The sequence below is a fragment of the Myotis daubentonii genome, chromosome 12 (genome assembly GCF_963259705.1).
Source record: "Myotis daubentonii chromosome 12, mMyoDau2.1, whole genome shotgun sequence".
In the NCBI taxonomy this organism is placed as follows: domain Eukaryota; kingdom Metazoa; phylum Chordata; class Mammalia; order Chiroptera; family Vespertilionidae; genus Myotis; species Myotis daubentonii.
Genome location: NC_081851.1, coordinates 77858377 through 77874716, shown reverse-complemented (window position 1 = coordinate 77874716; position 16340 = coordinate 77858377). Strand labels below are relative to the sequence as shown.

The following is a 16340-nucleotide window of genomic DNA, read 5'->3' as shown; positions in this document are numbered from 1 at the left end:
GCGGTGCAGTGAGACGCGTGCAGCGGCCCGGCGGTGCGGCTGGCTCAGGGTCAGCGTGGACTTAAGAACCAGGAGGTCACTGCTGATTCCCGCTCAGGCACATGCCCGGGTCGCGGGCTCGATTCCCAGTAGGGGTCGTGCAGGAGGCAGCTGATCCATGACTCTCTCTTATCATTGCTGTTTCTCTCCCCTCGCCCCTTCCTTTCTGAAATCAATAAAAAAATTTTTTTTTAAAAATGAATGAAGCAGATCTCTGCAAACAGAGGAGGGAAAGCCCCACCTGCACACACCTCCCCGACCGAGCCAGTCGTTTCCTGCCACCGGGCATCGCACTTCCTGCTCCCGCGTCCCTCCGTGCCTCGGGCGTCTGGGTCGTGTCTTCAGGGACAACCCTATTGAAAGTGGGTTTTCCCGGTCACGCTCAGTCCCCTTGTCCCTTTCCTCCTAGAACTGTGAAAAAAGAAAGTAAATTTCTCGCTTGTATGTACCTGTTTCTTGTGCTGGGAAGGGGAAAGCTTCCCCTGTCATCCTCCGGTCCGTTTGGCCGGCTGAAGAATCAGATCAACAAGACTGACAAGAGAAAATCAAATTTAATTTTGTGCGTACAAAGGGACGACAAAGGGACAGCGCAGGACGCTAGGAAGAGCAGGCATTCAGTAAGTGGCAGTTTGCTCTGCCCTTAAATAGATTGGAAGGGTGACCTGGCCATCTGTTATTACGGGCAAGGTCCCTAATTCAAATGCCTCTAGAAAATTAAAGGAAGTGGAGCAGGAGTTTCTCTGGAGCCCCCGGGCCTCGGTTGGCTTTAGCTCGAATAATCCACACACCGCAGAGGCACATCTCGGGGTGGCTGGTTCTGAACTCCCACAACTGCCTATGACCTGTTTCCACCCGGACTGTGAGCTTCCCGAGGTAGGTGGCCTTGCCTGTCGTGTCCCACGCTGTTCTCCCAACAATGAGCACACAGTAGGTCCTCCGTTGTCAGGAGAACCCAGGTGTGTGGGCAGTCAGGACTCAGACGGCGCCAGAGGCCTCCTGTTTGGGAAGGAGCGAGATGGGGCGGTGGGTAGGGGGACTCGGAGCCCGAGGGCGAGGATTTTAAGGTAGAAGGCGACTGAGCTTGTTTGCAAGCTGAGGGGAGAGATGGGGAGACTGACAGTGAGACGATAAAGGAGAGTGAAGCGGGGAGATGCGAGGATTGGGGGTGAGCACAGGAGGTGGTGCTGACCTCAAAGAAGGGGAGCCTGTCCGTCCTCTGAGGCCAGAAGAGAAAGGCGGCAGTGGGGACGGACGGGGGTGTGTGGGGCGATGAGTCACAGGTGGTGGAACTAGAAGGGACCGGAGGTGTCACTTTTCTTTCCGGAGGAGGCAGAGTCATCTGCAGAATGGAGACTGCAAGCCCACGGAAGGGACCCCAGCAGAGCAGGGGTGCTGGGCCGCGGCATCGCCGGGACGCTGCTTCTCTGCTGCCTCCCCAGCAGCAGATGGGCCCCGAGAGCGGGCCTGGCCTGTCCTGCTGACCACTCACCCCCGGCACCGTGAGCAGGCCCGGCTCGCACACACGTGTGGAGCGTGTGAACGGTGAGTGAGCACAGCAAACAGACCTCCGGAGCAAGAGGTCGTGCGGGCCCTCTCTGGGACAGCGTAGCGGCCAGGGCGTAGGTGAAGACAGGGAGCCGATCTAGGTGAGGGTTCTGCTGAAACAGGCAGCGGGGGGCGGGGGGGGGCGGTGGTTGTGGAAAGAGTAGGGCACCAGGGACCCAGGTGCCACTGAGCAGGAAGTCAGACGGTCCGGTCTGGCAGGAAAGGAGGCCGGATCAGGGGGAGGCAACAACAGGAGAAAGCAGAGGCGTGTGTGTGCTTATGTGTGCATGTGTGTGTGCATGTGTGTGTGTGCATGTGTGTGTGTGCAGTGGGAGTTCGGCATGAGTGGGAGGGACAGCGGCTGTGGAAAGAGAGTGGGCTCGTGGTAGTTAAGCCTTCACAGGTGGAGCAGTTTCAGGTGATGACAGGCCAGGGTGTGGCCACAGGAGTGGGCAGCTGACAGGACAGGACGGGGAAGGGGCGGCCCCTGGCGCAGAGGAGAGCCAGGTGCTCAGAGGCGGGTGGGTGTCGTCCGGGGACACCCTCCTGGAGGAGAGGAGTACTGCCCGGGCTGCACGGAGGAAGGGCTGTGACCGGATGAGGCCTGTCACTCATTCGTTCATTCCTTCCTTCATGAAGTACTGACTGTTGATGGGCTTGCCTGGAGGTGAACCCGGCAGACACGGTCTTTCCTGATGGTCTTGTCATCTCCGAGGCCCTGTCACCGAGGACACACGCCTCCGCTTTCTCCATCCCGTCCCAGGAGGGGCAGCGGGTCAGCTGGTGGCAGGAGCCTCGGGGCCGGGCTTCTCCGCGGACACGGGGCATCGGGTCTGGCACCAGCTGTTTCTGCGGGGGGTCCTCGGGGAGTCCGGGGGCCCCGGGGGTTTGGAATGAGGGCGAGAACACAGAGGCCTCTGGGGAGAATGAGAGTGAGCAGCGGGGGGGGGGGGGGGGCGCTCGGGGGGGGGGGGGGAGCAGGATGAGCTGGAAGCGCGCAGGTGGGATGGCTCTCCACGCTCAGGAACTCCTGCTCAGGTCACGCCCTGGACCTGCGGGCACGCTGAGCTCCGCCCTGGGTCCTGCTCACGCCCTGCCAGCCGCCCTCCATGTCGCCGCCCTCCATGTCGCTGCCCTGCATGTCGCTGTCCGCTGTCCGAGCTGCTCCCGCTGCAGGCCGCATCGCGCAGCGTGCGGGGGACTCGTGCTGCTCCCCGTGGCTTTGTGAGTGCAGACCCACTGCTCCTTGAGGGTCTTCTCCAGCAAATCCCCTGTGAGCTTGGCGCTCGTGTTCCCGGTGGAAAACTGATGCCGTGCTAAAAAGATGCCCTGGCCCGCTCCATCCCCGTTCACCTGTCAGGTGTCACTCCTGCCACGTGGGTCCGCGGCGCGGGCCAGGTGCGTACAGAGCGGCAGGCCGCGCACAGGTGCCCCCGCGGCTCTGAAAGGGAGCCTTCAAACCTCTGGAAGGAGAGGCTGGGCGGGGACCACCCACACTGTCCGCCCGCGGAGCTGGCGAAGGGTGTGACTGTCCCCTGAGCTGGCAGCAGGCACCTGGTGGAGTGAGAGGAGGAGGAGGACGGGACTGGCCACGTCCCCACCATTGTCAGCTGTGCGCTCCTGCCTCTGCCTGCAGACTTCCTCCCCCTGGCCGGCGGCTGACCCAGCTGAGCCCACACCAGTGGAGATCCGGACCCCCTGGTCTCTCAGCAGAGCTGGCCTCGGGCTGAGGGCCAGGAGGGACGGCAAGGCCCAGCCCCCCAGCCATCCACACAGTGGCTCCCCCAAAATGCTGGCTGCATGGTGTTGAGATCAACATGGAGAACCTGACGTGCGTGACCTCTGACGTCAGTCGGCACAGCGTGGTTCTCAGAATCTGAGTTTCAGCAACGTTATTCAGCTGTGTATGTGCCAAGGAGGTACTATTGATGGCAATGAACAATGTATATTTATCAAATAATTAAATGTCTGGTTGCTATCCGTGTTCAATATCATAGTATTTATCAAGTTGGGAATCCCCTTATTAAACAAACATGGGCCGGCCACCTGCCAGGCACTGTGCCGGGTGGAGGTTCACAGAGGGTGCAGTGTGGCCCCTGCCCTCTAAGCAATGCACCGTCCACCGTGGGGACAGAGGCCTAGCCCAGGATTACAGCCTCGTGCACTGCAAACTGGTGGGGAGATGGGGGACACCAGGTCATGTGGGAATTCAAAGGAGGATCTAGAAAGGTTTCCAAAGGCAGGCCATGCCTGCCCGGCTGTGGTGGCTCAGAGGAGTGAATGTCACCCCATGGACCAAGAGGTCCCAGGTTCGATTCCTGGTCAGGGCACATGCCCAGGTTGCAGGTTCGATCCCCAGTAGTACAGGAGGCGGCTGATCAATGACTCTCATCATTGATGTTTCTCTCTCTCCCTCTTCCTTCCTCTCTGAAATCAATAAAAAAATAAATAAATAAAAAGGGCAGGTCATGCTTGAGCTGACTCTGTTTTAGGTTAGCTTTTTAGTAACCGAGGTGGGATTTGTGGTTGCTTTCTTTTTCTTAAACAGCTATATTGAGACTTAACTCACATACTATACAACTCGCCAATTCAACTGTACCCTCCACTAGATGTTTTGCCAGCCTGCAAAGGGAGGTCTTCCTTTTTGAGAGGTAATTTCAAAACTACAGAAAAGTTCTAAGAGTGCTCGCAGATATACGGTGAGGTTATACATGCACAAAGACCTGTTATTATTTTGAACAGTTTGAGAGTAAGTAGAAGACACCCTGTCCCCTTACCGGCCCCTATTCCAGCCCTGGCTCCCCCCAGTTCCCCAGGGAGCCTGGGTCCTTTGAGTGGACAATGGTGTTTAGAAAGTAAGGTGCCATTGCCTCCGGGCCTTTTGGCTACAATCAAGTGTAGTATCGGTTCTTATCGGTTCAGTATGTGGTACGTCCTTTATCCCAGGACAACATGCTAAATGGATTTCTGAAATTAGGGGATGGATAGCAGCTTCCTCCATGCATTGACCCGGTATTGCAGTGCCTCCTGGAACGACGCACCCGCTTCAGGGGAAAGACAGAAACAAAACCAAGGAGTGGGCCACTGAGGTGTCTCCGTGCTGCTGGCAACACATTGCTCCCAGGGTCCCTCAATCAACAGAGCGAGGAAATTATCTATCAATCAACTATCTATCTATCTATCTATCATCTATCTGTCTGTCTGTCTGTCTGTCTGTCTATCTATCTATCCATCCATCCACCTTAAATCTAGTTCATTACTGATACCTCTAGTTCCAATCCATCAACCCAGGGTTCATTCTAGTTTTCTCCTCTTTTTTTCTTGTTAAATATCTTTTTATTAATTTCAGAGAGGAAGGGAGAGAGAGAGAGAGAAATATCAACAATGATAAGAATCATGGATCAGCTGCCGCCTGCACGCCCCACACTGGGGATGGGGCCCACAACCCTGGCCTGTGCCCTGACCGGGAATCGAACCGTGACCTCCTGGTTCACAGCGACGCTCACCCCTGAGCCCCGCCGGCCGGCTCTAGTTTTCTCTCTGCACTTGTAACTCCCTCCTCTCGTGTGGTAAATCGGCTTCCATTATCCATGTGCTCAGCCGAGGACACACCAGGCTTGTTAACTTGTCCTACTGTGAAAAGTGGGCTGCTCACGGGCGTTCAGCAACAACCTATTCTAACATCGTGATATAGTCCTTCTGAGACAGCGGTTCTCAACCTGTGGGTCGCGACCCCTTTGGGAGTCCAACGACCTTTCACAGGGGCCGCCCAAGACCATCGGAAAACACGTATATAATTACATATTGTTTTTGTGATTAAGCGCTACGCTTTCATTATGTTCACTTTGTAACAATGAAATTGTGGGTCACCACAACATGAGGAACTGCGTTAAAGGGTCGCGGCGTTAGGATGGTTGAGAACCACTGTTCTAAGATCTATATTATGGATTATAGATGATTTTTTACAAAATTGGAATCTTAATTTTGGATTTCCACTTAAAATGTTATGATCATTTCTTATGCCGTTTCATGTTCTCTGAGACACTTTTAATGACAGCATGACTGCGCCAGTGTTAATTTGTCCAATCCCCTTTTGCTGGCATATATGTTGTCTCCAATTATTAGTCCTTTTTTTCAGTCTTATAAACATAAATGAATGATTATGGATGCCATTCATATTTTTACATACATACCCAATACTTATGAACACCATGTTCTGTTTTTGTGACCTTTTCAACCCGTTTAAAACTTCTGAAGCAGAATAGATTGAAGAAAAGTAAATAAAATCTCACCCAGATTCTCCAGGCCATCTCCAGCGCTTGCGCTCCCTGCTTTAGGTGACCCCAAAAGTGTTCAGTGAGCATCTTCTCGGCACTGAGAACTTGACAGTGAACGCAGCGATGTGGTCCTGGCCTTCCTGAAGCCTGAGATCAGAGTAAAAAGACCAGCACCTCCCGACCAGGCGTTCCTGCACATTCCGTGTCATCTTCTCATTCCGTGGCCATGAGGACCCTCTCACTAGCCCTGGAGGCCACCATTTCACAGGTGAGGAGCCTGGAGAACAGAGAGGCAGGGCACAGCTACGAAACAATAGAAATAGGACTTGAGCTCAGCTCCAAAGTCAGAACTCGAGACCCTGCGGGGCTCTTTGCTGTACCCCAGACTCTTCCCAGAAGCACTCGCTCCACTCTGCTTCCTACCAGGGGAATGACATCGAAGACATGTTGTTGTGTTTGTTTGTTTGTTGTATTGATTTCAGAGAGGAAGGGAGAGGGAGAGAGAGGTAGAAACATCCATGATGAGAGAATCATGGATCGGCTGCCTCCTGCACGCTCCCTACTGGGGATCGAGCTCACAACCTGGGCATGTGCCCTTGACCGGGATGGAACCTGAGACCCTTCAGTCCGCAGGCCGACACTCTATCCACTGAGCCAAACCAGCCAGGCCCTCCCATGCTATTCTCTACCAGCCTCAGAACCAGCGGAAGGTGGGCCCTCTTTGGGGGGCTGGGCAAGGTTACGCAGATCACCGATGGCCTCATTTCAAAGCCTGATCTGTTTCTTCATCACCGTACTGCCTGGCAAGGGACGATTCCACTGACATGTTTCTCCTCTAGGGAGCGGTGCCTCTAGAAACCCCGCCCTGGGTTCTTCCCAGCGGAGCCTAGAACTCACCTGAGCCCATGGCAGGGGCATGGCGTGCCTGTGCTTCTTTGGACAGAGCATCCTCCGGGCTGCCTCCATGAAGCAATAGCTAGCGAGATCCAGGGGAGCCATCTGGGCGAGGCCACGGAAGGGCAGACCAGCTGGGCCGGCCTCGCTCTTCTGGTTCCCAAACCAGACAGGACTGTTCGATCTTGCACAGCCGTCAGCTGGCTCAAAGCGTAACCATTGCCAACTGCGGAGACGTTTCAGGCCTGCGTGGCCAAAGCCAGGTTCATTATAAGCAGAGATGAGCCAAGGCTGGTGGCATTTCCTGCCCGGCCTTTCTATTTCGGAAGAGAGCCTTCTTCATGACCTGGTCCTTTCGGGCTGTGGAGCTGCAGCACTTTTCATAACCGGGGGTGTCTGGGATCAGTGGTCAGGGCCCATAAACATGCAGGCCCGTAGCTGCAGTTCTAGAGGCTTTGGGAGTGGGGGGGGGGGGCGGGTGAAAATGGGTCGTGACATGCTGGTTCAGGCTGATACGCCGAAGGGAATGGCTTTCCTTCGATGCTGGGAACGATAGTTGATGTTGTCCCAAGAGACAAGGGGTCAGGCCCCACAACTTGTGGCCGATTTCTCCGCATTAAAGTTTACTGATCTCCCTTTTTATAGGGAAACTTGAGGGGATCACACAAGTTGCCTCAAAACGGACCAGTATCTGCCTGGTTGCCTTTGAACATTGCAAATCAAAATACCCTTTGGGCAAGTTGGTGTGTTTTTAACTCTCTCTCTCTCTCTCTCTCTCTCTCTCTACTTCAAGATGTAAGTTGCCTAACAAGATCTCTTTATTTGCCTTTGAAACCGATGTCTCTGACTCAAGTCCTGAGCTCTGCTCAACTGCTGGTGACAAAGGTTACATCCACTGATAAGAGAGATTTGATCAATTTAAAAAAGCGATTGGCAGTAGGACGCCAGGCTTTATGTGTAATATTTCTGTAATCTCATTCATGCCAGAACGTTTATATCTGTTTATATGAATATGCATGAAAAAGTAATAAGGATAGAAATAAGCCAGTTGGAGAAAGATAAATATCACATGATCTCACTCATTTGTGGAATATAATGAACAACATAAACTGATGGACAAAAATAGATCCAGAGACAGAGAAGCATTGAACAGACCAACCAACCTCAGAGGGGAGGGTGGGGGGAGGGGGTAAAAGATCAACCAAAGGACTTGTATGCATGTATATAAGCATTACCTGTGGACACGGACACAAGGGGGGTCAGGGCATGTGCTGGGGGGGGGGAGAGAGGGGCTGGGGAGTGGTCGATGGGGGAAAAAGAAGACATATGTAAACTTTAAACCCTAAAGAATTTTTTAAAAAGTAATAAGGATACTTTGAATGTTAATGGTGGCTATTTTCAGATCACGGAAACACAGGTGGTATTTTTACCCCCCTCTTCCTACTTTTTGGTGTTTCCCAAAATCTCTACAAGAAGCACAGAATTACCTTTATAAGCAGAAAATAAAACAAGTCATTTGAGAAATGTCAAGCCACCCCTACAGCAGTAGTGTCAACAACTCTGACGTAACCCAATATTTAACAAGAAGTTTAAGATGCGAAAGACTACCAGTGGTTCTCAACCTTCTGGCCCTTTAAATACAGTTCCTCATGTTGTGACCCAACCATAAAATTATTTCCGTTGCTACTTCATAACTGTCATGTTGCTACTGTGATGAATCGTCATGTAAATATCTGATGTGCAGGATGGTCTTAGGCGACCCCTGTGAAAGGGTCGTTCGACCGCCAAAGGGGTCGCGACCCACAGGTTGAGAACCGCTGTTAGGCGGATTTATGAATGGAGAGGTATTCAGAAAGACGAGGTCATGGTAGGGCCTTATCGTTTTCTTAATCAGATGCCCGGGCCTTGTGTTGTATCTGACTCTTTTTTCATGAAACAAGCTAGTTAGAAAGAAACCGTATTTATAGAAAGAATGCTGCCCATGCAAGCTGGGGACTCCCAAAAGGGCCACCCAGTCTCCGAGGGGCTGCGCCCAGGTCCTGAGAGTGAAGGTAGGAAACCACGGGCTCCCCAGCAGAGTCCTGGCCCAGCCCTGCAGGCCGGTGGGAACAGCTGGAAATGGACAAACTGGGTCAGAGCCCGAGTTCCACCCACGGCTGTGCCTCGAACCAGCTGTGGGATGCCCGGCAGTCCGCGTATCCCTATGCATGTGGGTCCGTGGAGCCTGCTCCAGGTCCGGGCCCCTGTCTGCCCTGGCTGGGAAGCATGGCAGCGCTGGGCACGTTGCACAATTGGAGACCCATTGTCCAGAGCCACCAGGACACTCCTTCCCTGGAATTGCCACCTCATCGCGCTGCACACACCGGGTTTCCCCATCCCGGTTTCAGTTGTCCTCCCTCGGGAAGATGTCGCAAGGCCTGACTAATGCGCACGAGTGTCCCAATTAGGGCGATGCGGGGCGCAGGTGCCGGGAGCTCCAAAGGGCCAAACCCGAACCCACAACCGGATCGCAGCGCACATGCTGTGCCCCAAAGCCGCCTTCCCTCCCAGCTTGTGGGGTCACGCCTTCGCCTCTTTCCAAAGATCTGAAGGCACCCACCACCAGGAGCTGACAGTCCTTTAGTCAGGGGGGCGCCCGTTCGGAAGGCAGCAGCCATACCTTCTCCCAAAGAATAATTCTGAGATTAAAAAACAAACAAAAAAAGTCCCTCCCACTTGAGCCCACCGAGGCACTCGGTTCCCTCCTCCTCTCCAGGGAAAAGGAATTCTCAGTTTTCTTGATTTGCTTTGTAAGGTGCGCGGTAGGGGCCGGGGTTTGTGAGCGGCGCGCCCTGCGCCCCCGGGCCGGGCCGGGCAGCAAGTCCGTCCCCACCAGGGGGGGGCCTGGGGCAGGGGGAGTTGCCGGGGCAACAGGGACGGCGCGCCCACGCCCCGGGGACCTGCGGCTGTGCCCAGGTGTGCGCCAACCGGGCGCTGGCGCTCCCTCTCCGCAGGTCAGTCCGGCCGCTCGGCGATCTTCCCCGAGACCCTCGAGCCCTGTCCCCGGGGCTGGGGGAGCGGCGGCAGCGAGGGCAGGTGTCCCCGTCCCGGAGCCCCGCCTCTCCCTCCCGCTGCGCTCGGTCATCTCACGTCCTGTCAGCTCCGCGCGGCTGTGCGGGTCTGGCGACCCCGTCCCACCTCCCAGCGCCCCGCCGGGTCCCGGCCGCCGCGGGAAGGGCAGCGCCCCCTTTCCACCGTCCCGGGGCGGCCCTCGGCCCCAGCCCCCGGCCCGGGACCGCGGGAGGCGGCAGCCCGGTATGCAAATGCCGGGGGCGGGCGGGGCCTCCCTCCGCGGGCATATAAGCTCGGGGCGGGGCTCCGCGCACAGCCGCTGCCTCCCGGGAGCCGGCTGAGCGCTCCGGCCCCGCGCCCGTCCGCCCGCCTGCCCGCGCGGCTCGCCGGCTCCCGGTAAGGACGTGTGCGATCGATCGGGGATCCCAGACGACAGGGGGAGAGGCGCGCCCGCCGCCCGCGTCCCTGTGGTCCGCGCGGGGCGTCCTGTTCAGAGCTTCCTCCGTGGGAACCGAGCCGGCGCCTCCGCTGCGCCCTCCCCGCGCCAGGCAGGTGGCCTCTGGGGCGGCGCGCAGGGCCAGCGTGTCCCCAGGCCACAGTCCGGGAGGAGCTGCGCTGTGCGCGGGCAGGGGGGGGCTGAGCCTACCTTGAGCACCTTGAGCGCAGGGAGATGGTGTGGGAAGGAAGAGCTGCCAGATGGGTCCCAGGGCCGCCGGGGGGCACGGGAAGGGCGCACGGAGCGAGGGAGGACGGCGTGGGCGTGTGCACGTTTGAATGAGCAGGACTAATGGGCGTCGGAGGCCGCCGCACAGAATCTGCCCGCCGGCCCTGCAAGCTCCCGGCTCGGCAGGGCCGGGCTACACGGGTCTCGGGAAACAACTTTCGAAGCCCCTGGCCCCACCGCTTTTTTTTCTTATTTCACCAAAAGACTTCCTTCTGAAGTCTATTTACAATTTTTAAAAATCATGTATTGATTGATTTGAGAGAAAGGAAGGGAGAGAAACATCGAGGACTCTTGTATGTGCCCTGAAGGGGGACCTGCCACCGGAGTGTCTCTGGCGATGCTCTAACCACGGAGCCGCCCGCCAGGGCCTGGGTCTATTTTTAAAGCCAGTGCCCATCTCGGGTTCGGCAAGTGACGACCTGGGGTTTGCCCAGGTGGCCTGGTCTCACTCCTGCCTCCACCCCATCCTGCATCCCCGAAGACGCAAGGTGCGAAGGAGGAAATGCCATTCCAGAAGGTCCCCCGCCCCGTGTACTGTTCCCCTGATTATGACGCCGGGTGGGGTCTGTCACTGGACGGGGAGAGCGGAGGAAAAGGAAGCATGCTGTCCCTGAAAAGCAGGCAGAGCCCCCTCGGGAAGGCGCCCCTTTGGGAACCCTGGGGGGAACCCGAGGGCACTGCAGGCGGAGATGAGAACATTGCAGATCAGCTTGTACCCATGGGTGTCCTTGGAGCTATGGGTCTGAGCTGAAGGTCAAAGGCACAGAGAATGGGAACCAGGGAGAGGGTTACTTCCCAGGGAAGGGAGTGGTGAGGAAGGAGGGACAGCTGACACTTGTCCTGTTTCTCTGTGTGTGTGGCTCCGGGCAGTTACTGGATAAGAGAAGACTGGAAGATGTCCGAGTTTTGGTTAATTTCTGCCCCTGGCGATAAGGAAAATTTACATGCGCTGGAGAGATTGAACACGGTGACTTCCAAGTCCAACCTGTCGTACAATACCAAGTTCGCCATCCCTGACTTCAAGGTACAGTTCCGGGGCGGGGGGGGGGGGGGGCAGGGCGGAGGGGGGAAGCTGGGGGGGGGTGGTCTGCCAGAAGCCGAGGGGAAAATAAGGGCAGCGGCGGCCACACTGAGGGTCTGCCTGGGGGTGAGGGTGCACGCGGAGCCCAGGGTCCTCCTGGGACTTCACGCCATCGCCCAAATGGGCTGTGGTACCTGGGGACTTGGAGCGACAGGACAGAAGGAAGAGGGAGAGGGTGTGGGAGCCGTGTCTTCACACCGAGGGAGGAGCATCTTACACACTTGAGCTCTTGTGAATTGCTTTCAGATTCTTCCTGTTTCCTCTTCAACATCTAGGAAGACCGATAACAGAGTTGAAATATTCAGGGTGGAGAGTTTCAGCTGTGACAGGGCAGGAAATCCAGGATCCTCCCGGCCCGTCGGAGAGGCAGGCAGGGGAGCTGGTGTTAGCTGGGCAGATGACAGAGATTTGACAGCAGGAGCGTCTAAGACAAGCATGTCAAACTCGCGGCCCTCGGGCCGCACGCCTCTTTGGTTGGCCCATGTTAGCCTTTGAGTTTGACACACTTGGTCTCAGGCAGTGGTTCTCAACCTTCCTAATGCCGCGACCCTTTAACACAGTTCCTCATGTTGTGGTGACCCCCAATTTCATTGTTACAAACTGAACATCATTAAAGCATCGTGATTAATCACAAAAACAATATGTAATTATATATATGTGTTTTCCGATGGTCTTAGGCGACCCCTGTGAAAGGGTCGTTCGACCCCCAAAGGGGTCGTGGCCCACAGGTTGAGAACCGCTGGTCTAAGGGCTCTTGCTTTGAAGAACAAAGTGGGATTGAAACGAACAGGACAGACAAATACAGGGACAGTCTTCTCACTTCAAAGAGGGGGACGTTCTGCGCTGCTCCCCGAGGTGGTGGGGCCTCCATGGGGAAGCAGCACTGCGAGTGCTGGAGGGGCGGAGCTGAGCACGGCCACGCACCCCCGTTCCAACCTCCACGCACCCTTCTCAGGAGAGCTGCACCTCAGCTGCCACAGTTGTTGGTGCTGCTTCTACTTTTATTTATTTATTTATTTTTATAATTGATGTCAGAGAGGAAGGGAGAAGGAGAGAGAGAGAGAGACATCAATGATGAGAGAAAATCATGGATCAGCTGCCTCCTCCACACCCCACACTGGGGATCGAGCCCACAACCCGGGTCCGTGCCCTGACCAGGAATCGAACCGTGACCTCCTGGTTCATAGGTCAGCGCTCAACCCCTGAGCCCCGCCGGCCGGGCTATGCTTTTCCTTTTGCTAGTGTTTATCGAGTGGTATACTGGGGGTGAGGCACTTTAAACTCATCATCTCGAACCTTTGCAAGTCCCACCTCTAGATCGGCCTGAGGAGGGCACGGGTTGGAGAGCTGGCACGTGGCAGCTCCAGGATTTGAACCCGTGTCTTGCTGACTTCCCAAACCTGCACTGTTGTCCAGGGACGGCTGCTGGGACAGTGAGTCAGTTCGGCCCCATCGCCATCTCCTCTGCGCGTGGCTGGAGGGGACAAAGAGGAAAACACACAGGACCCCTGCCCAAAGTTGCTTAAAATCAAGTTTCTTGAAAAGAAGCCGCTTCACCTACCAGAGATACCCAGGCTGCCAGTTATTTTTTTTTAATCCTCACTGAGGATATCTTTCCATTGATTTTAGGAAGAGTGGAAGAGAGAGGGAAAGACAGAGAGAAACACATCCATGGCTTGCCTCCTGCACACGCTTGGCCAGGTCCCGGGCCAGGGAGGGGCCTGCAACTGAGGCACATGCCCTTGATCGGACTCGAACCCGGGACCCTTCAGTCCGCAGGCCGACACTCTATCCACTGAGCCAAACCGGCCAGGGCTCCTAGCTACTTTTTAACGGCTGATTGGTGGCTGCTACCGCGATAACAGCGTTTTTTCTTCTGATTCTGCAAATAGACCTTCAGTACAATTTCGGACTCCGATGATTTCCACTTACTAGTAGAAGCAGGCTGTGGAAAGTACTCTGAACAGGCAAGGACTCCCATGAATGGCGGGAGGGAGGAGAAGCTGCCCTGCCCGCAACATCACTGTGACGCCTGGAAGGGGACAGAGGGAGGGGTGGGGGGGTGCTCTTGGAGAAAAGGGCCTTTTGGAAGGAGCACTTCTCGAACTTGCTTTCTGGTCTGTCTGCTCATGACTCGGGATTAACGTGTGACCGGCAGGCCGCCTTTCTAACAGGAAAGCCAGGCGAGGGCAGCCACCACGTCCTCGTCACGTCTTCCTGTGGCAGAAACGTGACAATGTATCCCACCGGCAACAAGACATTTAAAACCACTTTTAAAAAACCCACTGATTTCCCTTAAGAGCTCTTCCCAGCTTCCAGTTTGGCTGCTGACCAAGGACAACGCACTCCAGGCGGCGGGCACAAGAGCCTGCCCCGCGGGGAAAGGCACCCTCGCTCCGCGGCCACAGACCCTGAGCCCTGCCTGCTCTGCTCTTTGCAGGTGGGGACCTTGGATTCCCTCGTCGGCCTCTCGGATGAGTTGGGGAAACTGGATACCTTTGCCGAAAGGTAAACTATCTCTTATTTACTACAAACAAGGGAGAGGCGGCCCCTGTTGTCAGAAGACACAGGGCTCTGGCTTTGGCTGAGCCCATACTCGCCTAAACCAGGTCCTAGAAGTCATGAGAAGAGTGTGTGGGGGTGGGGAGGAGGGAGGGCGGAGTGGGGGGTCGCCTGAGGGCGCTGGGAGGACAGCGGCATGCAGGTTTCGCTGGCGGGAGGCAGCTTTTTTTAAGGGGCTGCCTTCAGCACGGAGAGGCCGTGGCTCAGGTGCTGGCACCTTAGGAAGAGAATGGGTGCAGCGTCCCCCCAGGCGATTTAAGGGTTTTGTTTGGGGTTGCTTGGAGTAACATATGCGCATAGTAAAAAATTCAACAGCCCAGTGGAAAGCTATCCGACCTGCTCTCCTCTCTCCTTTGCCCTTGTTTCTCCTCTTTGAAGGCCGCGTGGTGCTAGTTTTCTAGGGGAGCCTTCCGGAGACAGCCGGCACATGCACACGCACATACGAGTATATTCTCAATAGTAACGTCATGCGGACGGCAGCACGCATTCTGCACCTTGCTTCTCCCGCCTGGTCACAGGCTTAGAGACAGTCCCTGAGCGCGCGTCCTTCCTCCCGGCCGCGCCACCTTGAGCAGACGTGGCCTTGATTTGTTGGCATTTCTCTGTGGATGGACATTTAAGTTGTCTAGTCTTTTGCTGCACGAACAATCTGTGATGACTGTTCTCGTGCACGTGTGGAAGTGAGGTGGCTGAGAAATGCTGGGAAGTGTGACAGGGCTGCCCACGTGACCCTCCGGGAAGCTGCTCCTGCTAACACTCCCGCCAAAAGGGCGTGAGGATGCTGGAGTCTGAGCATCCTTTGCTGTCTAGAAACACTTTTACCGTCTGGTACAAAATCATTGAAAGTACGCACAGATCACAGAAAAGCATGAGAAAGAAAACACAAATCACCCATAATTGTTATATTTGCAGTAGGTACATCCATTTTCCTACACATAAGTATTATTTTTTAAATATATTTTCATTGATTTCTGAGAGGGAGGGAGAGGGAGAGAGAGAGAAACATCAATGATGAGAGAATCATTGATCAGCTGCCTCCTGCACACTCCCTCCTGGAGACTGAGCCCAAAACCCAGGCATGTGCCTTGACTGGGAACTGAACCTTCATCTCCTGGTTCATAGGTCTATGTTCAACCATTGAGCAACGCCAGCCGGCTGGGCCACATAAATATTATTGATGCATACATGTATTCATACATATCCACCTATTAATAAAGGTGACATCACTTCACACATATTTTGTAACTTGCTTTTCATATCTTGTTCTTTTGATCTCACCATTAACTATTGCACTGTAAAATGATGCCATGTGAATTTGCCATCACTTATGAGGTGGTTTTAGAGTAATAATTCCTTGTTTTGGTGAAGATGAAAATCTGTTGTTTAACAAGTGATTTTTAAAAAAATTCAGATGGGCCCTGGCTGGGTGGCTCACTGGTTGGAGCATCAGCGTGGGCAATGACAGATCTCAGGGTTGATTCCTGGTCAGGGCCATCTGCCTGGGTCTCAGGTTCATTTCCTGCCCCCAGGGAGCCAGTCCATGCTGTGTCTCTCACATCCATGTTTCTCTCTTTCTCCCTCTCCCCTCTCCCACCCTTCCTTCTACTCCCTCTGAAGAGCAATGGAAAAATATCCTTGGGCCCTGGCCAGTTTGGCTCAGTGGATAGAGCATTGGCCTGTGGACTGAAGGGTCCAGGTTCGATTCCAGTTAAGGGCACATGCCTCGGTTGTAGGCTCGATCCCCGGCCCCAGTTGGGGCATGTGCAGGAGGCAACCAATCGATGCTTCTCTCTCTGACTCTCCCCCTCCCTTCCACTCTGTCTAAAAAAATCAATGGAAGAAATATCCGTGGGTGAGGATTAACAACAACAACACAAAATGCAGAGAGGTTAGATGAGGAAACAGTCGTGGGCACCCCGGTCTGACTGCTTGATCTCGCTCCTCCTTGGAGGGTTCAGACTCTCGGGGCCTGTGGGCACGTGCAGCTTGTCCTTGTCAGTGGGCTGGAGTCACGGCTGCGGCTGCCTCTCCTAATGCGTCGTGTGGGAAATGTGTCACTCGGCGTCTTGGGGGACATAGTTCAGGATGTCTAGCCTTCATAATGGTGCCCTGGGCCAGGGTGTGGTTCTCTGTGCAGTTGCTATTCGTGTTCTCATTGCCCACGCCC

The 16340-nt window shown here is 55.2% G+C and overlaps 1 protein-coding gene and 1 pseudogene across 9 annotated transcripts in view; both read left to right on the top strand.

The window, feature by feature from the left end:
- Nucleotides 1-4449: 4449 nt before the first annotated feature.
- LOC132214120 (U2 spliceosomal RNA) lies at nucleotides 4450-4630 on the top strand (annotated as a pseudogene).
- Nucleotides 4631-9627: 4997 nt separating this feature from the next.
- The window catches only part of ATP6V1C2 (ATPase H+ transporting V1 subunit C2), a 32614-nt gene continuing 25901 nt past the window's right edge, over nucleotides 9628-16340 (top strand). For 3 of the 9 annotated variants that reach the window (XM_059660542.1, XM_059660541.1, XM_059660538.1), the window contains exons 1-3: nucleotides 10095-10202; nucleotides 11401-11554; nucleotides 14052-14119. In XM_059660542.1, coding sequence (XP_059516525.1) covers nucleotides 11426-11554; nucleotides 14052-14119 — 197 coding nt within the window. In that variant the 5' untranslated portion in view covers nucleotides 10095-10202; nucleotides 11401-11425. Of the gene's footprint in view, nucleotides 10355-11400; nucleotides 11555-14051; nucleotides 14120-16340 lie in introns of all 9 variants that reach the window. The other 6 variants (XM_059660539.1, XM_059660537.1, XM_059660534.1 and 3 more) reach the window with 3 other exon arrangements.